The sequence below is a fragment of the Porites lutea genome, chromosome 10, assembly GCF_958299795.1.
Source record: "Porites lutea chromosome 10, jaPorLute2.1, whole genome shotgun sequence".
NCBI classification, from domain to species: domain Eukaryota; kingdom Metazoa; phylum Cnidaria; class Anthozoa; order Scleractinia; family Poritidae; genus Porites; species Porites lutea.
Genome location: NC_133210.1, coordinates 21,761,953 through 21,785,560, shown reverse-complemented (window position 1 = coordinate 21,785,560; position 23,608 = coordinate 21,761,953). Strand labels below are relative to the sequence as shown.

General features: G+C 40.0%; 1 protein-coding gene across 1 annotated transcript in view; it reads left to right on the top strand.

Annotated features, from left to right (window-relative positions):
* Window positions 1–4,166: 4,166 nt before the first annotated feature.
* LOC140949658 (uncharacterized) overlaps window positions 4,167–23,608 on the top strand; it is a 34,772-nt gene continuing 15,330 nt past the window's right edge. The window contains exon 1 of the mRNA XM_073398807.1: window positions 4,167–4,242. Within this exon, the coding sequence (XP_073254908.1) occupies window positions 4,176–4,242 (67 nt within the window). The 5' untranslated portion in view covers window positions 4,167–4,175. The remainder of the gene's footprint in view (window positions 4,243–23,608) is intronic.

Genomic DNA, 23,608 nt, shown 5'->3' with positions numbered 1-23,608 from the left:
CTTGTTGCTGCGTTTTCATTGTGCGGAGGAACCCCAAACACTAGCACATAAACCAACTGCCTAATTTAAGGTGACTCGATCCAGTATTTCTGTAGGTACACCTCCCATCTTTGAAAACTTAAACAAATTGATCTTTTTTGTATCACAAATAGCTATGAACATAACTTTGCTATGATATTTTTTGCCCGATCGAAATAAATGTCACGTGATAATGACGTCATTAACGTATACTTTGGGTGACTTCGGTTGTGTGAAGTTTTACAAAAATCTAGCTATGAGAGGAATTTTGAGATACCGTATCTTTGAATTTTCACAAAAAGTGAATAAATTAAGCATGAACTTGAGGATGGACTTTTGCAGAAAAATTTGCTACCTTTCGGAGGTTTCCGAAATGTTTTTATCACTCATCCCTTTTGCAAATGACCTGTTTTGCATAGGTACTTGATGTTGTGATAATCTCGAGACAATAGGAAATCCCTTTGACCGAAAATTAACCCCCTTAAGATCCCATGCCGAATTTCCGAGCCTTAATAATTAATTGCCTTAATTCGCAGACGAAAGCGGCGGGGATACGCTGGCAGTACCACGAATCTTCAGATTGTTTTGAATACCCCAAAATTCCCTACTTAAATCAAGCCATCCAAAAAAGTGCTTGCCAAATCTTCCTACCCTCCCCTCCCCCCACCCCCGCCCCCCCAAAAAACAGAATCGAAAGAAGTTTCAAACCCAAAAAAAGCCTCCGATCATCCCCGTCACCTGACATCCGGAGTACCCCTCCCGGGGTACCGAGTTATACAATTTATAAATAGACTTAACGGCAACGAAACTAATATGATCACTGTTTCTTGCTGGAAAAGTCACCACTACTTATGAAAGGCTGCAATTATAAACCGTCACGCAATTATAAGTAATTTGAAAAAAAAATTCACAAGGTGATAATTATCGACTGAAATGGAAAAGCAAGACAGGGAGCATTGGCCGTTTTCACACTACATGCGGATCATCCACCTCTGAAGGGTTATAAGTCGGATAATCCGTGCAAGACTGGTAATCCACCTTTTAAGAAAGCGATGTTGGCAGTAAAATTTCGCTTTGGAAGAATATGGAATGCGTCCTTATCCGTATGTTTGTTCGTTGAATAATCCGATTTACAAGGATAATCCATCTAATTTGAAAAATGCCATCAAAATGAACTAAAACTTCGGTAAACTTCGGGTCGGTCTCTTCTCGTTTACGAATTATTCCGGTGTTCCTAGAGTCCGCATTCCATTGTATCTTTTATTTCCTCGGATTTCTAAGAAACGTAACAAGGAAGCATTTCTAAGTGGATCTCACTAAATAGGATTTATTGCTGCTCAATCATCGATTGTTAAGGATCAGTTAACATTTTCTTTCATGTCGTCGGTGAATCGTAGATCGGCCGAACATAACCCGTATACACCGAATGCAAATATGGCGGACCTCTCGGCCGGCCCGGGTCTAGTTGCGCGAAAGCGAGGCTAGTTAGGCCTCGAGAGTTTTGTTTTGACTGCGTGTCTTAGCGATTGAGTCGATCGACATGGTTTGCATCGAGTTGTTGCATGCCTGAGGGCCACCAGAAAGAAGATTTTACTTTAGCTGGAATAGCCTTAGCCTGCGAAGCGCAGACGTATTTCCGGTCGTCGCTTCTCTCCCTCCGAAAAATAGCGTCTGCGAACCCGAGCGACAAAACGATTTCCGTGACGTAAAACCTTTTGTTTTGATGTAGGCCAATCAGATCAAAGGATAGAATACAGCTCGAGTGACTCCTCGCGACCTCGCGCGCTGAAGTGTCTTGGATTTTGGAGAGAATTACCAAATACGCTTTGGAACGTGAATTTCACGACCATAACAAGGTTTCCTGCGACGTTGAATGCTGACTTCTTTATGAAGCAACTGCTTCTTAAGCTATGTATGTGATGTGGGCCTTTGGTTTCGCTTTATAAAATACGGTAGTACGTGACATAAACAAAACCTGGACAAAATAATCGCTACAGCGAAAGGAAAGCAACATAGCTTAATGACATCGCGCTCAGACTTATTTATTTCAATTTAACCAGCGCTGACAAAAGGTGGTGAATCAATTACACAGACACATCCTTGACTGATTCAGAAATCTCTAACAATCGCTCGTTAATAATTCTAGTATCGCCACAACACAATGATCTGAAATATTATAAACCTGGGCCAGACCCAGCGTGAAATAAATAGTTACAGCAGTAAATAGATCATAGTCAAAATGACATTTCAGCTACGACGCTTCTACTCATCTCACAAAAAACTATGGAAATGAGAACCTTGAAAAGAACATGTATTTAAAGAAATATACCGGAGCAAATATAAAATGCTTTCCATCTGATCAAAGTTCTATCTGAACCAAGAAGCAACCACGCATGGGAAATCAATTACCACATGTCCTACCTTTCAAAGATAAAGGATATCTACTAAAAAATATCTAAAACGGCACACGACAAACTATCGAAGAGTTCTCCAAGGCATACTTTCCTGCCAGGAACCAGAAAGGAACAGAAGCAACAAACGGCATGATGCGTCGACTGTCATTAGGACAGTTATCGTTTCGAATATGATCAAAACAACTACGTCTGATAAATCATTGACTCCGTAGGCAAATAGATGAAAAATGTCCTCTAATCTTTTCTTCGATATGAATCCTCTTGATACTTATTTCGTCAATCAGTCCCACAATCCTGGCAAATTAACTTTCGTAAACGCGTCGTTCTGAGAAAAAAGGACGGCTATACACAAGCCACGTCGTCCTTTCAATTTCGACTCGAAAACATATCCATCGGGAACGATCCTGCGAGAAGTCTTGCGAGTTAGTTCCTTGATTTTAAGAGCTAAACCGCGATTGGCTAAAAATGTTTTACGTCACGGAAATCGTTTTGTCGCTCGGGTTCGCAGACGCTATTTTTCGGAGGGAGAGAAGCGACGACCGGCAATGCGTCTGCGCTTCGCAGGCTAGAATAGCCTTTACTTTCCCGAGATCTTTAATTTTCACAAAGAAACTTAAGGATTCATGCGATTCGGCGCGGCGATGGGAAGCACTTAACAGCGAAACTGTGCTCGCTCACTTGCTTCAGATGAGAAGACTCACGAAAGTATTTGAGTGAAATAATTTTCGTAAGAGATGGTGCTGTTCCAAGATGTTTGCATGGTCTGTTATTTATCCAACAAAAGGTAAACATTCTCGAGAACAGGAGCAACCGCGGTGGACCGTAAAATCTTTTAGATTTCCCGCTGAAAACAGCTGCATTAAAAAATAACAACAACAATAACAATCGCCTGTTAATCCTACAAACAAACGTGGCCTGTGAAACTATGTAAGAACCAGAAGAAAGCGACATATTTCAAGAACAGTCCTTGACCAAAATGCACTGAAAAAACTAACGGAGGAACCGTTGCCAACTAAGAAAGTAAGAAGAAGAAAAAAGGTTCTGGAAGAAAAAGAGCGTGCAAGTATTCGAGCATAGTATTTGACCTTGCGCGTGATCTATTTTAGCTACTTGTCGAATGGTTTCGAGATAAACTAACAGCGATTTTCCAAAAATTGATTCTTTTATGGCACTGCTCAAACTCTTAAACACAGGATCGTGAAGACTGTGAAAAAACATTCGCCCTTGTTGTTTGTCGTTGTGTCCCTGAGAGCGCCTAAAGATTGGTTGGTCGCGACGGCGGATTCACTCGTCCTCGAGGATATTTACCTTTCCTTGGTAAGAGAACGGACAAAGCAAACTTGAAACAGACCATGAATCTTTCAGTTATTCACCCATTCTAATAGTTTCGTGAGTCTTCTCTTCTGAAGTGAAGCGAGCACACTTTCGTTCTTTTAAAAAATAACTCCTTGATAGTAGAGTGCCTCCATTCGCCGCGCCGAATCGCTTGAATCCATTTCTTTCTTCGTAAAGAACTTTGGCAAAGCGAAGATAATCAACTTTCGTCTCTGCTGGAGTTAAAACTCCTATCTGATGGCTCTTAAGCACGTAGCAACTCGAAGGAAACCATATTCATCGACTGAATCGCTAAGACGCGCGGTCAAAACAAAACTATAAAGGCCTCACTAGCCTCGCTTTCGCGCAACTAGACCCGGGCCGACCGAGAGATCCGCAATATTTGCATTCGGTGTATAGTCAGAGCGAATGGAGTATCGTAGGTTGTCTCGATCGCTTTTGTTTTGCCTTGTTCTCGAAGTAATTCTTTTGAAAGGTAAGTCATCATTATATATACGAATTTAAATATCGGCCTTTGTGAACAGTTTATAGGACCGTGTATCAATGTTGATGAAGGGAAATAATCGACTTTCTCAAATGTAACTGAATAACTCAATCATTAAGTTTAAGGAACGTAAGCTTTTATCTCACACTAGTTTGTCAGAGCGATTGTTACGAGAATTTTGTCTTGCTTAACGGTTAGAAAAAACATTTGGAACTAGTCTCTTAAGTTCAAAAAGTCTAATTGAGCACACGCTGGTTAAAATCGTCTGCATACTTTAATAAACATTAGAAGGCAAAAAGATCATAGTTGAACATAGTGGACAACAGATAGTCATCCATGTGAAGTGCGACGTTTCATATAATCAGAAACCAAATGGGTTTAAGCAAGTTCTTGGTTTAAGCAACATGAAGGAAGTTATAAGTGAAAGTGCCGTTTCGTTAGTTAAAAAAAGAACATGATTTAAATATGATTAACGAGCCCTTTGCGAGGAAGTCACATGAACAGGGGGTTGAATTTAGAAAACAAGTAAAAGTTGGCACGAAAGGATGTTTTTGAGCAGTGACAAATTTGTACGTCAAAATAGTGAAACTCATTGGAAAGGTGAGATTCTAAAAAAAATGAAATTTCTCATGTATTTTAAGTATTTTAGTGCGATCACAATAAAGGGTCTGTTTATAAAAACATTTCCGGGAAATAAGGCATGAATAATTAATTATGCGTTAAGCCTTCCCCGAATTCCCCGAAACCCGGAAACAAAAATGAATATTAAATGGCGCTTTGCACTCGAGATTTGTGTCGGGTGTTCTGTGCATTATTGAGTGTCCTGTGCAATTAATAAGAGAGGTTTTTTCGAGATTGCATCTTCGTCGTCGTCGTCGTCGTCGACACACATTTGCCTCGCTTTGAGGCGCTTGCTTACGTTTTGCCTCACTTTGACGCGCTAACGCACTTGGTGATTCGTGTGTCCTCGGCGTTCATCTTTCAAACGTTTGCTGAGGTCTGCTATACTGTCTTCGTTCATCTTTTAAAAGTGTGCTGCATTTTCGTAAAGCGTACATATTTAAGAGTTTGCTGAAGGTCTACTATCGATCTATGTTTAATGAATCTTCCAAAGCGTTCATCTTTCAAAAGTGTGCTGAAAGTTTACACACTGAGTAAAATTTTACTTGGATTAAGCCTTCATATTTTTCTTTGGAAAATGCGTGCTACTCCTGATGCATGCATCAAGCCGGGTTGTTTAGCTCGGCGTCCGTTGTGCCACAAACTAAATCTACTGAGTTGAGGCCGCCGTAGTGCCACAGAGTAAATCTACCGAGCGAGTTGTGTAGGTCGGCGGCCGTTATTCCACAAAGTAAATCTACCGAGATGTGAAGCTCGGCGGCGGCCGCTATTCGACAGAGTAAATCTACGGAGATGTGAAGCTCGGCGGCTCCATTTCATCATGACGTGTGATATTTTCGGCACTGGACAAACGAACCTTTTACCTAGGCAGGTACAAAAGTCGGGACCGCCAGTCCGGGTCGCATCAACTCGGATCGAATAAAAAAATAAAAATAAAATAAAATAAAATTGGACCCGGATCAACTCGGATCATAAAAAAATCAACTCGGATTATAAAAAATAATAATAAAATCAGGCGGCGTCACCTACCTTTCACCCGCCATTTTATTTTTTTCTCACGAACTCGTGGTTGCGTAAATTAATTTTATTTTTATTGTTATTAATTTTAATGATACACTTGTGAGCAGCAAACATACACTTCCAGTGAACATTTTCAACTTGGAAGGAGGAGAAACTATGCTCGCCCGGTACAAAGGAAATTTTCATGCCCCGAGCGAGAATCGAAATCGTGACCCGGCGTCATTTTGCCGACAAGTTGATGATTGGACACTCTTAAAAATAACTGAGAAAATTATCCAAAAGAAAAAGAAACCCGGGTTAAGGGCTGATAGGCCTTCGAACAACTGCGCCCAGTGGAACATCTATTGCGCCAGAAAAACAAAAAGTTCTTTTCACACGCCCGAAGCACTCTGGCCAGTGTCTCCTCAAATAACAACTGAGCACTTGAGACGAACCATACGATATCACGCTGATCACTAGCCTTCAAAACCTTTTCATTATGATACACAGTTTAAATCGAGGTTTCGCTGTACGTAACCCTTACGTTCAAAATATGCCATAGTCATAGTTATCCATCGCAAGAACCATCCACCCTTTCCCCTCCACTGCTACCTGTACTCCTAGCAAACTTATTGAACGCACTCTCCTAAGCTCCGATTACCCCTAGTACTAAATATAGTTCAATATCCTTCTTGCATACTTATTAGCATTTAGTTATGGGAAGTAACCCCAGACGAGCAAGCACGATGGGGAAGACACGTAGGTGCTAATAAAGTAAGCAGAAGGGGCGGGTGGGTGGGGGCGACTCCAACTTAAGTTAATCAAACTGACAACTGTGAATAATTAACGCATGCTTATATACTATGCGCGAGGTCTAATGAATATTAATAAGGTATAAATAGTTCAAATCCTTCTTGCATACTTATTAGCATTTAGTTATAGGAAGTCACCCCTGACTGCGCCTATCGCCGTAGAATCCCCTACATAATCCTAACATAAACGCCATGATGAACTTCCCAATCCTTAACTAAACTGAACTCTCCCAACCCTAACTAATCCCCAAACCCATACGAAAAAATCTTACAAATCGCCACAAGTCGATGAGGGTTGTCCAAGACTCACCACTTGTTCAAGTCGTGAAAGTCGTGGTGTTTGTGTTTCTGTGTGCTTCAACTTGTACGAATGGTAAAAGTGGTTAGATCAGCCTTTCAATTCATGCGATTGGTACTGGTGGTGAATGGGTGATATTCCCGTGTGTTAACTTGAGATATCACATATAGCTAAACTGCATCTCACTTGCACGTGCAATTGGAGAACACGCATCAAATTAGCGACACAAAGAATTTGTTGGTAAAGTTGTCGTGAGGGGGCCATTTCAAGTGGTACGACTCGCACGAGTCGTGCAATTCACATCTGCTAGAGAGAGGTTACACGGGATCTCACACATACGACCCTCTCAGAAATAAATTTTGAGACGGAAAACCAGCCCTTCGACATAAAAGAGAAACCTACGAATCTTGCCTTTTGTGGTCACACAATACCGTCACACCAAGTGCCTAAGCTAAAGCGAAGTCTCGTGAGAAACTAGCATTGAATAATTATAACAAGAACCATTACTGAGCGAAATTTGCAAGAGTCTGCCCCTCATATCGCACAAAGGAGGACAGTCGCTTAAAGACATACCGGCATGGGAGCCAAACTATGAAAAGGCTAAGACACGTCCCGGGCACGGGGAGTCACTCAGGCCAGTCAACCTCCTTTTACCCCTGTTACATGGTATTGTACGTATTAGTATTTACGCAATCATTTTAACGCGTCGGCGGCCTCAGAATGGTAACGTGCTCGATTCAATTTAATGAAGTGAGGCGCATTGGATTATGGGAACGTGGACCACCAACCCACGTGATCCATGTTAACCTTGTCCTAGCATTGCAAGAGAAATTACATTTCTAGTTTCTAAGCCGCGTAAGGGTGGTTCTCCGGTTAGCCTAGGCTCCTACGGGACTATTGTAGATGGAAACTTTGTGCTTGATCTATTTTTGAGTCAAAGGGGCCAGGATAACCTCTAATAAACCCAATGCAGATCTCCACTACAATAATCACACATAGAGGGCAGAATCTGCTTGACACCAGGGAACAAGAAAGTGTAAAATTACCGGTACATGTGATGTTACCGCTAAAGGTAAGCCCTTTAGGAAGCAACCGGTGTCGGTTACCTGAGTTGACGCCAAACTCCCTCTCCAACACCAGCAAATAAGCTGAGAGTGCCCAGAAAGAGTCGATACCTTATGTGACGAGACATGAAACTGAGTTGACGAGTAATAACTATTCACGAATGCAAACCGGTAAAACCCGAAAGGCCGTAACCGTAACCCGTAACTGTTTGTTCTCATCTTTGCGGCTGATTAATGACGGCTTTGGTGAGGGTGACAGTGATCTTAACGCGTCTACTTTGCCCTCCCAGGTTGCCAATAATTGAGTAAGCAGGCTTGAGCCGGCTTAAATCGCTCGGCAAAGGAAAGGGGTATGGCTCTCTTCCTATGAAACGATGCGATTTCAACAAAATCTGCACTCTTTCGCGGAAAAGGGGTTGTCAACTGGACAAAACAAAACGTCCACACAATGCATATGAAAGATTATGACTCTTTCTGAAGCACAGTCAAAACGATTGAAAATCCTAACTCTCGTGTACTGATAACGCCACTTAAAAGACTATATAAATTATTTAAGACTAGAAAAGACTTAAAAGCTGTCTTATATTGATCATGACCCGTGTATAGGGACTTAGTGATCCAGTAACACCTGACGTTCCCTTCAAGTGATAAATGCCCGGGAGTAACAGATCGTCGAAAAGCAGATCTGTTTCCCTAGTGGGGATGTTACGACGGAAACTCGTGGTTCATGACTTCAACCCACCTGTGGTTACCATTGTAGAACCCCGTTCCCGTTTTCCGGAAAATGGGACACGTGTGCAAGGAAAACACCATTTCTGAACGGAATGTTCCGGACCTGAGTTTTGTTTACCATTTGTTTAAATCTTGAACCGACCGGGTAACACATCTTGGGTCTCATGAAAATACATTAGGATCCCTTCTAAAGTCCAAGGCCACACCCCAGACAGCAGGAAATATCATAATCATCGAGTTTGGAGTTTGTAGCAAGCAATCACATATACTGATAGCAATACAAAATCTAGACATGCGCACTACAAGCATTTTCATCGCTTTAATTTTGATTGTTTAACAAAGGTAAAAGAAGGGATATGTCCACCCCGTGGTTCATTCATTGCGAAACGTGCAGCGGACATGCGTGCGCAATCCCAGGGTAAAAACAAACATCAGCTGATAACACATGTCACCTGTTATCTGCGAATAACCCACTCAACAAAAAAAAAACCCGCAGGAGTTGTAACAGGCGCGCTTTTTCTTTGACGCTAAAATGAAACAAACTAAGCCTAATAAAGGTGAAGGCCAAAAGCAAGGACGGTTTTATGCGTTTGCCAAAGCAGACAGAGAAGTAGATGAAGAATCCAACATCTAAACATTATGTGTGTATGGGCTCGTCTATATGTGCTCATCTTAGCAGGAAAATTCCACCAGACAAGGTTTGGAACCGATGGACGATGCGACCACGAAAAGGAGACAGCTGCGTAACGGGCAGATATGTTCTCACAGACTCATAACGAGTCACCGTGTCCCAGCGATCTAGGAGCCGAACTTCGTAGCTTTCTAGGGCATACGCTAATGTCGACATCGCCACACCTAAACTAGGAATTCAATACCCGCGCCTTGACACAGCCCAGACCATTTCTAAATATTTGGTCTGGAAAGCAGAGAAAAATGGGTGTGGAAGTACTCTCAAAAGAGGGTAGATTAACAAGACCTTTTAAACCATGTACAAAGCTGCCCTCACAGAATAATTAACCTTATTCGAGAACAATCAACCCAGTTTAAGCGCGGCAAAACGTTTCGAAGGCAAAACTACCCTGCATTTAGCAATCATTAAAGAAAAAGAACCATACTTGTAGGAACTTCCAGTCCAGTAGTTTTGAAAACATTAATGAAGAAGTTATTCTGAACAAAACGGGGCTGATCCCAACCAGACACCAAGCCTACCACTCAACAATGAGTTACCACAGAAGAGTGAGGGTACGGGTACAAAGTGACATCCAAAACAGTCATCCTGGTTACTTTTGTAAGAATCAAAATACAGCTAGTGGAAAAAAACTTCCACGAGTGGTAGTAAGTGTTACCATAATTCACAAATATAAAATCTGGTTAAACGTGGCATTACATAAACCTGAAAACTTGTCGTCTTTAGCTCTAGCGCCATCAAGAAGACAAAAGGGCGAAAAACGTTTACCACCCCATTCCAAATACTACCAGATTGCTCCCAACTCAATGAGTCGTTAAGTCATGCACCGGTGACAAGCTGTGAACAGCTTTACTTAAAAGGTGATTATCGAAGCCCCACTCAGTAATTCTACGCCCCTATTCCTTATGCCGGACATAAGTAAACTGGCCCGACAGGGTTTATCTCTCGATAATATGGGCCGATATAAGCCCGATAGATGTTATTTTTTCACTTGTGACCATTTTCCCCGAACTCGGGCTTCCATCCACAGATATTAAACATGTCTGTATCTGTTTACCCCTCTCCGTAAACGTTAAAGGCACAAATATCGGCGTTTCTTCTCCGAGAGTCACCGAGAAGAAAACGATCAAGAGATGACAAACCGTAAAGAGACTGCAAACCCGAGCTCTGACAAAATGACCACCATAGCCCGTGTAATCGGGCTCAAAGGCAAGCCTATAGGTAAAACGCTTGTGGGGTCCCCTTCTCCAACCTCGAGACCACAGAGACACCAGAAGAAAATGTAAAAATAGTGCCTATATGCCTAATTTTGTAGATAAACCCAACAAAACGATCAAATATATATGGCAATCACGGTAACCAGGCCTTCATCGCTTGTCCCTCTGGGCAAGTATGCTAAATATGGCCCGCTTTAAAGCCGAGTTCAACCACGACTTTCCGCTGTCCAATGGTATGGAGCACCGAGCTGTGTTCGTCCGTCCCAAGAACGGTTCTCGTGTTATTATTTGCAACAACAAAGACTTCTAGACTCAGCTCTCTCCCAAACTCCTTTCGAGTTGCGTTCTTTTCTACTTTGAAATGCACTATTTATACCGAATCGAGGGAAAGAGAGACAACTCTCTCTCGGTCCACGATCGATCATGTTTTTTTTTCTTTTTTCTTCTTTAACGCCACCACGTGGCACAGAGCGACACCGCTCTCTCGGGCCGCGACCGATCATTCAGTTTTTTTTTTAACGCCACCCTGTGGCCCAGAGCGACACTGCTCTCTCGGTCCTCGATCGATCCTTTTTTTTTAACGCCACACCGTGGCACAGAGTGACACCGCTCTGTCGGTCCGAGACCGATCTCTTTTTTTTAACGCCACCAGGAGCCCATAACCTCCTGACGCCACCCCGTGGTACAGAGCGACACTGCTTTCTCCGTCCGCCACAGCCTGCGCAGAAAGCGTTTCCGTACGGTTTAGGAGCAAAGAACGAGGAACGAGAGTCAAAAACCACGCGAAAAAATGGCGCAAGTAAAAGAGAGGGGAGGAGGCACCCCGTGGCACAGAGCGACACGGCTCTCTCTGACCGCGACCGATGTTGTTTATTTTTTCCCTTATGCCACCTCGTGGTACAGCGACGCCACTCTCCTAGCCCTCGACCAAAACGTTATCTCGTCTTTTCTCTCGTATAACCAACATCTGATAAGCAAAGAGTCCTCGGTAGAAATATCGCGGCACCACGTGGAACACAGGGCAATGCTCCCAAACTCGTCGCTAAAGCCGGGTTTCTCTTTTAAAAAGGAAAGTCACGTCACCCGGCGACACAAAGATACAAAAGCTTAAGATTTTATCTGGCCGGTCCTCAACCAAAATGAGCAAGTGTTCAAGCATATAAAATAACTAATTTACCAAACATTTAAGAAAACAAACACAACTGCAATAACAAAATAGTGCACGACGCAAGATTGCAGAAAAAAGAAAGACTTGCGAGAGTAAAAGCGAATAAATTACCCAGCACGTGCTTAAAGCACGAAATAAAAAACTGGTTTCCCAGCATTGGTCCAAACAAACTAAATGAGAATTATAACAACCAGCAAAAAGACCAAACATAAGGCTCCTCAGACCAATGCAAATCCAACAACGAGGACTGAGAATACCTGAGTGTTCTGTCGAGTTTGATACGTGAGACATGGTGGAATTTTCGCAGTTCGAATGTCTGTCATCTTCGGCTTCTGCTAAGCTTGTAAAACAGCTTGTGATGTCGACGACGAAGTTGAAGTCGAGCAAATCAGTGGCACGAACCGAGCCTTGAAGAAGATGAAGACGGCATGTCGCCGTCGTAACTGGAAAGAGAGGGAAACGATCCTGAAATGTGCCCGAAGAATTAAACCCGACAATATATTTGTGAAAGAAGACCTATCTCCAGCAACCCTTGAAAAACGAGAAAGTCAACGTGCAAAGATGGAAGCAGCCAAGAGAGCAGGGAAGATCGCTTATTTTGTGTTAGATAAACTGGTTATTAGAGACAGACCTAATGTCGAGAACAGCTAAGTTATTCATTTATTACTGCTATTTCCCCCTTGTTTTTTTCTTCTTTTTTTTTGTAAATTTTGTTTTCCCCCACATTGAAAATGTCTGTCTTTCCGGAATTTTCATTTCCCTTTAACGACCTTGATGACGCTGACTTCAACCTAGCAATTTATGAAATGCAAAATGGTCCTGTTCGCTATGATGCTGATAGATTGGCTAGTTTAAGTTTCAATCCTTTACTTCACAACATTAGAACAAATCTAGCTCGTTCATTTGACCTTGACCCTGACACCAATCTCAGGGATTTATTTAGCGATGACTGTGAATATTTTATTGAAGATCAATTTAATGACATGCTATCTAGTGAAGATTCGCATATTTGTGACAGCTTTTCTCTACTGCATCTAAACATTCGTAGCCTACAATGTAATGCTAGCAAATTAACGGATCTTTTGTCTAACGTAAATTTAAAATTCTCTTTGATCGGTATTTCCGAAACTTGGCTAAATGATTCGTCGTCGTCAGTCGACATCGACGGTTACAGTTTTGTTCATAAAAGTAGGGAAAATAGATCCGGTGGTGGAGTTGGTCTGTATGTTTCTAGCAATTTGAATTTTAAATTTCGATGCGATCTTGATTTTTCGTTGCCAAACGTCGCAGAATCTTTGTTTATTGAAATTGTTAAGCCCCAGGGAAAGAACATTGTTGCTGGTGTGATTTACAGACCGCCAAACCAAAACGTTGATGAATTTTTAACAATGACCAATGTGCTATTAAGCAAGATTTCAAAAGAAAATAAGGTATGTTATTTAATGGGTGACTTTAACTTAAATCTAATGAACCACCAATGTCATTCCGTTACTGGTGAATTTTTAGATGCGCTATATTCAAATATGTTCTTTCCATTGATTACGCGCCCTACAAGAATAACTTGTCATTCGGCAACTTTAATTGACAACATTTTCGTCAACCAATTTTTCGATAGATCCAGGAGTGGACTGTTTTTCACTGATATTTCTGACCATCTGCCTATATTTTCTATTCATTTCGACACCTCAATCTCAGCATCTAATGAAACTGTTTTTGTTCGAGATGTAAATCAAGTCAACACAACTAAGTTTCTATCGCACTTGGAGAGAATTGACTGGTCTCAGTATGCCACTCTTGATGATCCAATTAACGCCTATAACAGCTTTTTCAAACAATACTCTACGGCATATGACTCATGTTTTCCTTTAAAAAAAACTAAGGCGAGCAATTACCGTTTGAGAAAGCCTTGGTTATCGAAAGGACTTCTGAAGTCGATAAGAACGAAAAATAAGTTATATAGACAGTATCTCACTAATCAATCTTTGCATTATGAAATTCGTTATAAAAATTACAAAAACAAATTGAATCACTCATTAAGAATCGCTAAACGTATATATTACGAAAAGAAAATCGATGCTTCTAAATCAAATGCCAAAGCTACATGGAGAGTTCTAAACGAAATTATTAAGACAAAAAAGAAAGCGTTTAAAATCAATTCCATCTTTAAAGTTGACAACCAAGAAATTACGGATCCAGTAGACATCGCTAATAGATTCTGTAGTTATTTTTCTAATATCGGACCTAATCTAGCCAAAGAAATTCACTCGTCTGTCTCTCACCGCAGTTTTCTCTCTGGTCACTTTTGTCAATCGGTGTTTTTTGATCCAGTGACTCCAAATGAGCTATTGGAAATTTCCAATGCTTTTCGACCAGGTAAGGCAGCTGGCCATGATAGAATTCCCATTTCCATCATAAAAAAGTCAATTCAAATTATAGCCGTTCCTTTAGCTCATATAATCAATTTATCTATCTCTCATGGCATTGTTCCCGACCATATGAAAATTGCTCGCGTGATACCACTCTTTAAAGGCGGTGATCGATCACTCTTTACGAACTATAGACCGATCTCGATTCTCCCTAGCTTTTCTAAGTTTCTTGAAAAGGTTGTTTATAACCGTCTTTATAATTATTTAAGTAAACTAGAAATTCTGTGTGATAATCAATTTGGCTTCAGGAAAAATCATTCAACTTCTTTAGCACTGATTGACCTATATGAAAAAATCTCCCTTGCTCTTGATCGCAATGAACATGCCGTTGGCGTTTTCCTTGATCTTTCTAAGGCCTTTGATACCGTCGATCATAATATTCTGCTTGACAAACTCGAACACTATGGTATACGTGGCGTGGCTCTGGACTGGGTTAGAAGCTACCTCTCCAACAGGTTGCAATTCGTTCAATTTAACGGTCAATGCTCCTCTCCTCAAACTATCTGCTGTGGTGTCCCCCAGGGATCTATTTTGGGCCCCTTGTTTTTCTTGCTCTATATTAATGATTTAAATAATGTATCGTCGCTCGTCGAGCTGATTTTATTCGCTGATGATACTAATTTATTTATGTCCCATAAAGATCCTGTCTACCTGGCAGCCTCACTCAATTCCGAACTTAATAAATTATCCACTTGGTTCAAGGCAAACAAACTCTCCTTAAACCTAAAGAAAACAAACTTTATGTTATTTAAGCCTAGACAGAAAAGGTATCATTTTCCAATGCAAGTATGCATAAACGAACAGAGAATCGAACAGGTTAAGGAAACGGTCTTCCTCGGTGTAGTCCTTGATGAACATCTGTCTTGGAAACCGCACATTTCTCAAGTAGCTCGTAAAATCTCGAAATCAATAGGTGTCATTAATAGAGCAAGATTTTTTCTACCTAAACCGTGTCTAAAAACTCTTTATTATTGTTTAGTTTATCCTTATTTTCATTATTGTATTATTGTCTGGGGATCTACGTACAAAACCAATCTTCGCCGTCTTGTCTCTTTGCAAAAGCGAGTTATCAGAATTATTTCTAAATCAACTTTCGATTCTCATTCAGACCCTATTTTCAAAGAATTAGAGCTACTAAAACTTTCCGATATTAGACAGCTAGAATTAGGTAAACTTATGTTTTCTCTTAACCATTCTCTTTTGCCTCCAAAGTTCAACAATTATTTTTCTTTAAACAAACAAGTCCATAGCTATGCCACTAGACACGCGAACGATTTTCACCTTCCCTCTTGTAGAACAAACCTCCGTAAATTTTCTGTCAGTTTCCAAGGACCTACTTATTATAACACTATAGAAAATGATATAAAAGAATCTAATTCTCTCCACTTATTCAAAACGAAATTGAAAAAAAAATTATATATGAATTATTAGTTATAAATCTTGTAGTAAATATAGTTATATTTCTTCCATGTCTGATATTATTTTTATACTTATTGTTACTTGTACCATACCTTATATTTTGTCAACTCAGTCTATGTAATTAGTTAATTTATACTTACCTTCATTGTATTTTGCTTTCGATCCTGGCCTTACTGTTACTGTTAACTTTATTTTTACTCTGAGGGAGCCCAATGTCTATAAGCCCCATGGTTTCTGTTTGGGCTTCCTCGCCACTTTCATTTTCTTTTGTGTAACTGTCTTGTTTTATCGTTATTTGTATTTTTTGTGGTAAATCAAATAAAGTTAAAGTTAAAGTTAAAGTTAAAGCATTTCTTGGACCAATTGGCTTGAACATTCGACTTGGCTGCTCGTTGGGACGGATGCTCACCCGAAACGGCGAGGCGACTCCAACTAAAGTTAATCAAACTGACAACTGTGAATAATTAACACATGCATATGTACTATGCGCGAAGTCGAATGAATATTAATAAGGTATAAATAGATTTTGTCACCTTAGACACCCCGCTTGACTGAGACAAACTTTCAATTCTGCTCAAAGGCTTTGCGATGAGCCTTGAACATGCGTTTCCGACATGAAAATTGTTCATAGATAACGTGAGATCAGGCCCAATTACTGCAATTTTAGCGGTTCTCATACACTCTCTCTAACGGCTACCGCTAAAATTGGGCCTAATACAAACTCTCGCACGTTTGTGCTCACTGCGGCCAGATTTTGGCCGTAACATTGATTGGCTGTTAGAACAATGCCACAAGATCTGATTGGCTGTTGGAAACGCCGGAAATTGAAAGCACTAAAAGCCTCGCGCAGTTGTTTTCGTGAACGATCCGCCGTCGGCGGAGAGAAAGGTCGATTTTGCTGTCTTTTTTATTGTTTTATGGTCTTATGGAAGGAAAATGTGCCTTAATGTTTGCCATGGAAATTCAGAAATTCATATGGTTTATCATATCTTCCCAGGATTTGCTTTATTTACGGAACTAATATGAGTCTGTCTATCGCGGAGTTGAATCCCTTTGCAAGTTGTTGCTTGCTAACAAGGTGCCTCGATTGTAAATCAAAATACTGTACATCTTAAAAGTGGTTTCATGTGAAAGTTTACACGGAAATGACTTTTCTGAACGGGGTACGCAAGCGGAGGCTCATTGCTCATTGCGAAATAAACCTCAGCCGCCAACTGTAAAGTATTAGACGAAAAACATCGCATCGCTTTTCAAGGAATTTTTGTAGGCATAATAATAAAAGCTGGTGGCGCTAGTGTTAAGGTAACAGACTTGTTTGCCTTCGCTTTTTGTAAAAAAATGAATAAACCAGGAAAACTGGTGTCCTCGCTCGTTGGCTGTTTGCTGTTTGTTAATTTCGATTAATAAATTTAGCGAGCCAAGTTTTTAGACCTGCGGTAAAACAGAGTAAAACAACAACACAACTAGGTGAGGAGAACTACAAAGTGTGTTTGTAATATTGTTTTTCGTTTTGTTTATAGGTCAGTTGAGCATGCAGTTTTAGAAGTGTCGTTTTGTTTTTCCAAAGTGGCAGATAATGCATGTTTACCTGGATTTATGAAAAAATATACTTTTAAGTAAATTCGCAAACTGCAAGTGTACGCACGGGACTAAATCAGCTACATTAAATGCACTTGAGAACTCGTTTTCTTTGTTCTGAGATTATTTATATATCCTTTGAAAAATTTCAAGATATATTGCTCCGAGATTTTTTAAAGATTTATGTACTGAAAATCGGAGAAAATAAGGAAAATATTAAGGCAACAAGAAAAATATTAAGGCAACAGACAAATACCTATTTCAGTATTTTAAATTCGAGCGCGCCTAGCCAAAATATGAAAAGTAAAACATCTTGTCGCCGTCTTTTCGAAACCTTTTTACCTTCTAGGCCAACAGAAATAACCTTCGAGATCTCCTTTTATCTCGCAAAAAGTTAAGTGTGATTGTGCTGACTGTTTAATTTTTAGTCAAAAAAATTAAAAGATAAAAGCTATTTTTCAAGTCAGCGAGTCTGCAATTCTGCATACTAAAAAGACGAGCAACGGAAGTAATTTTGGTTGGCTGATTCGGCAAATGTAAATCAAACAAAAAAGTGGGCGGAAGACGTTTCGTAGAAGGTTTGTATCAGGCTCTCTTTTCGTTTCGCCTTGCCCGCCGGAATGTTATTTTCAAAGCGAAATGAAAATAGAGTCTGATCTCAGGTTATTCATAGAATAACCGACCCTGTCAATGGCTGAAGACTACTGAAATCGGATCCGTTTCTCTGTCTTAGATAGCACTGTACTGAAACTTGACATTTCTGAGTGTAATCCTCCAAAACAAAAATTGCTAAAGAGAAAATCGAGTTTGTATGTGCTTCTCCCTAGCCTCTAGCATAGGTTCTAAGCTGAAAAGCACACCAACATCAGCATAAACCGGAAATTGTGTAAGTCAATTGCAGCGTTAAAAAAAAGCACTTTATTTGAGTGCCAATGTATTTAGCACGAAAGTACTAATTGGGGACACTATATTTTACGTCTCCAACTGGAGACGGGACCGCCATTTTACGTGGTCATCCAAGCCACGCGTAGCCTGCGAAGCGCAGACGCATTTCCGGTCGTCGCTTCTCTCCCTCCGAAAAATAGCGTCTGCGAACCCGAGCGACAAAACGATTTCCGTGACGTAAAACCTTTTGTTTTGATGTAGGCCAATCAGATCAAAGGATAGAATACAGCTCGAGTGACTCCTCGCGACCTCGCGCGCTGAAGTGTCTTGGATTTTGGAGAGAATTACCAAATACGCTTTGGAACGTGAATTTCACGACCATAACAAGGTTTCCTGCGACGTTGAATGCTGACTTCTTTATGAAGCAACTGCTTCTTAAGCTATGTATGTGATGTGGGCCTTTGGTTTCGCTTTATAAAATACGGTAGTACGTGACATAAACAAAACCTGGACAAAATAATCGCTACAGCGAAAGGAAAGCAACATAGCTTAATGACATCGCGCTCAGACTTATTTATTTCAATTTAACCAGCGCTGACAAAAGGTGGTGAATCAATTACACAGACACATCCTTGACTGATTCAGAAATCTCTAACAATCGCTCGTTAATAATTCTAGTATCGCCACAACACAATGATCTGAAATATTATAAACCTGGGCCAGACCCAGCGTGAAATAAATAGTTACAGCAGTAAATAGATCATAGTCAAAATGACATTTCAGCTACGACGCTTCTACTCATCTCACAAAAAACTATGGAAATGAGAACCTTGAAAAGAACATGTATTTAAAGAAATATACCGGAGCAAATATAAAATGCTTTCCATCTGATCAAAGTTCTATCTGAACCAAGAAGCAACCACGCATGGGAAATCAATTACCACATGTCCTACCTTTCAAAGATAAAGGATATCTACTAAAAAATATCTAAAACGGCACACGACAAACTATCGAAGAGTTCTCCAAGGCATACTTTCCTGCCAGGAACCAGAAAGGAACAGAAGCAACAAACGGCATGATGCGTCGACTGTCATTAGGACAGTTATCGTTTCGAATATGATCAAAACAACTACGTCTGATAAATCATTGACTCCGTAGGCAAATAGATGAAAAATGTCCTCTAATCTTTTCTTCGATATGAATCCTCTTGATACTTATTTCGTCAATCAGTCCCACAATCCTGGCAAATTAACTTTCGTAAACGCGTCGTTCTGAGAAAAAAGGACGGCTATACACAAGCCACGTCGTCCTTTCAATTTCGACTTGAAAACATATCCATCGCGCACGATCCTGCGAGAAGTCTCGCGAGTTAGTTCCTTGATTTTAAGAGCTAAACCGCGATTGGCTAAAAATGTTTTACGTCACGGAAATCGTTTTGTCGCTCGGGTTCGCAGACGCTATTTTTCGGAGGGAGAGAAGCGACGACCGGAAATGCGTCTGCGCTTCGCAGGCTAAGCCACGCGAAGGTCTAGCCTGTTGCATTGCAAAGGGAGTACCTTCATTTCTCGGTTATTTTATTATTATTCCGGCCCCAGGAATCGAACCCGCGACCTCCCGCTCTGCAGTCAACACGCTCTACCGACTGAGCTAACAATGCCGCGGTTAATAAGAGCGTAATAAGAGTTGCCTTCGAACTTAAAAAAAAAAACGAGCATCCTTTGCCTCTAAATTTAACCAAATAAGACTTTTATGAATAGCTATGACGTCCTGCTATCCATACATTTCTTAGTAATGCCGTCGGTATTATATACATTTTACCCACAGTCATGACGCCGCCGTTATGAATAAAATCACTCATCTTGACAGGTTTTTCCATGTTTGACCTTGTCTTGGCACAGGCTAATGATTTTCAAGATATATGTTATATAAACAAGCTAGATTTTGCTTCTTTTGACGACAAAAATCTTCAAAGACGATGAAAATTTGTTGACGAACCTGACTTTCCGTTACAAACTCTTATACAGATCAAGTTCAATAGTGCAAAGCGCTATTACTCTAATTGTAATTTCCATTTTAGTCAGTCTTTTGTCCGCTTAACAACTTTAGTGTTACAAATTTACACTTATTATCACTGATAAACCTTATTGGGAAATACTCCGTGCAAAAGCAAACAACCTTTTTACCTGACCTTCCTTTCAGAAAGAGACGGTTTAAAAGAATGGCGTGGGTTTTTCCTTCGTCGTCGAATCGCCCTCTGCTCTTTAAAGCGCATGCCTGTACTGGCGGAATATCACGTGATCGATTTCCAGCAAATTCATTGGCTTAGAGGCAAAATCCCCTTGATATATTGTCGAGAACAAAAGGCAGCTTTTTTCAGTCGGTAGCGTTAACGTTGTGGTTTTGTTGCCTCTGTGAGTGATCGACAATTATTTTGGTCGAAATGTTTAGTGATATGTGTTGTCTAGAGGATAATGCATCCCGGAACTGTCAGACAAACACAGTGGCTCGATCCGCGATGGCTGGTTGCGAGAAGAAGACATGCTAAAAAAGTGGGTAATTTTTACTTTTTGTGCTTTTCTTTTTGTAGTGCAAGTCACAGGAATTTATATAGCAGTTGAAGAAACACTATTGGGCTTTGTTTTGTCGAGTAAGCTTTTATCGAGGTGAAAGGAAGAAGCAGTTTTGTGAAACGTATGGACCGTTTTGGTGCTAAATTGTACAACTTGACCGTTCGATCTGTACAAGCACGTCCACACACGTCACTGTAAACACCTTCGAAATTTTATGCTTAATAGCTTTTATTGCAAAACACTAAGACAAATTAGAAAATTTAAAATCAGAGAAATTGCTTTGATTTAGTAATATAGCATAGTTTGCACCCAGTTGCAGGAAAATGGCTGTAAATTACCGTATCGGTGTATTAATAGATCGTTTTCACTGTCACGCAACAAAAAAATAAATTGAAAACCGTCCAGTGAAAGAAGCCAAGAAAATGATATGTTATAAAAGACTAATATTTAAACAATTTGTCCAAGTCTCAGGTCTTTTTGACCCACAGTTTCTGAGTTATTTGCCGAAACGTTTCACGCATCTTTGTAGAGCTTTGTATGGAGACGCCATATTGGTGCACAGTTTTGGTGCACCAATATGGCCGCCGAAAGTCAACAAAAACATCTGGAGTTCACTTGTTCTATAAAAGCTCCTTCTTTTCACTCGAGAACTAGCCTACGTGCGCATAAACACCGCCGTAGCCAGTATGAGGCGAACCGAGGCACTCGCCTCGGTAAAATTTTACCAAATACTGTCGATTTTTATTTTTTTTATCAGACTGATAATATTAGAAGATTTCATACGGCTGATTTCGTACAACGGACCGTGTGTTCGCCTCGGTTGTAGTTTCTTCCTGGCTACGGCCCTGATAAACATATCTTCTAATACTTGAAATGGTTATACTGCTGAAAATCAAGAGGAGAGACTTTTTTTCAACGAGACAGCATTCCCATTTTGGTGTCAAGCACTGTGAAAACTCGGAAGTTCAAATTGCTGTATTTTCGAAATGAAACATGCTATGGGACTGAAAACTTGTACAAAGATTAACTTTTTGTTTATCTTCAACCTAGTGTAAATAAGAATTCGTAAAACCTCGCTATTTTGACTTTACAATTTGATGACGTCACTGTGAAAACCATCTATTAATTTTCATTCATCAAAGCAAAACAAACCTGACTGTTCAAGGATCGCAGAAGTTTTTGGTTGGCCCAAGTCTCGTGCTTCCAGGCTGTCTCGGTATAAAAACGGTATATGTATAGAGGGAAAGAAATATTCTTTGACTTTTCTTGGCATATATGAATTAAGTTGTATCGAGCTCGCAGGTTTGTAAAGCACGTAGAGTGCTGAAATTCGACAATATTCAAACAACATCTCTTGTTAAATTAAATCAAAGATTACATGTACATGTAAGCTTATAGCTTTTTAAAAATGGGCGATTGCTTACTATCGAATTTCGATCTTGTAAAACTCCATTTTGATCGATCCAACATTATTAGAAATTTCAAAATTATCTATGCCAGAAATTTTTCTCTTTGCTGTGTCCAGCTACGTACTGTACATTCAAACTTGCAATTAAAAGGATCGACAAATCGATTATAATATTCTGTATTTTAAATTGGTTTCGAGATTATCCTCAACGAGGTACACAAGGGTATAGGTTTGGGTTTTCTGTGGTTACTTCTTTGCTTGTTGTTGAATCAATAACAAGGCAATGAAATATTGACATATTCTCTATTTATTTCCTTTTTTTTCAGAGAAGATGAATTTGATCCCAAATCAAACGATAAGTGCACTAACACTTTTCGAAGTTTTCTTATGATGAATTAACTAAAAGAAGATGCCGGTAGTTTGTCTTTGGAGTACCTGCTGTATCAGAGTGACAATAATATGAATAAAGATCTTGCTCATGGGAAGACCTGGGTTTTTACTCCTTTGTAGTAATTTAGCATGTACAATAATCACTTCAGCAACCAGAACATATTTACAATCCTGGCATAATTATTTCAACCATTATGTTCTCTTCCTCGTCATATAGGGTGTTATTTCAAAGTTTTTGCCCACAAAATACTAGTTCACTACCAAGATTGTCAAAAGAAAACTAGCGGCAACACTACTTTGAAGCATTCTGCAGACATGGTCAAGTACACCCATTTGGAAAGTTCGAGTCTTTCCAGTCTGATTTGCTAGGCGGTCATATTTTTTCCATTTATTCATCATCAATTCAACGTCAAAGTTCATATGGGCTATAGTGCATTATTACATACAGTAAAAACCCGCTAGTAAGAACGTGAAAATTAAGAACCTGTTGGCCTAAAATTTGCCATTTATACCCCCTATAAACAAGAACTGTTTATTCTAGAAAATTAAAAACAGGTTCTTACTTTTTAAAATCATATTAGTGAAATGCAGCCCCAAAGCTATGCAAGAATCCTGTTCGGAGAAATAGGAGCTTGGCATTGCTGTGCAAATAAAAGTGCTAATTTATTGATGTAATAAAAAAATTAATTAAGTGCAAGAAGTTATAATATTGTTGTATCGCATTTTGAAATACTTTACATCAATAAAACACAGCAATAAATCAGCGTATTATGCAGTCTGAGGTACAGTGGTAAGTGAACAATATAAAAAGGATCCCTCCTTTGACCTTAGAAGCAGTTTTTCTGTCAACCTCAAAGTTTTTGTTACAGTTAAGGCTAGGCAGCTACGCGAAATATGTAAATGTATATATAGAGAATACTTCATGGAAAGTGTGGGCGTACGGTATTTACGCACGAGTTGTTGACGTATCAGAAATCGAACGAGTGAGCGCAGCGAAAGAGTGAGATTTCTGATACAAAAACAACGAGTGCGTAAATACCCGTACAAAGCACTTTCCTTATGGTATTTTTTTTACTATATAT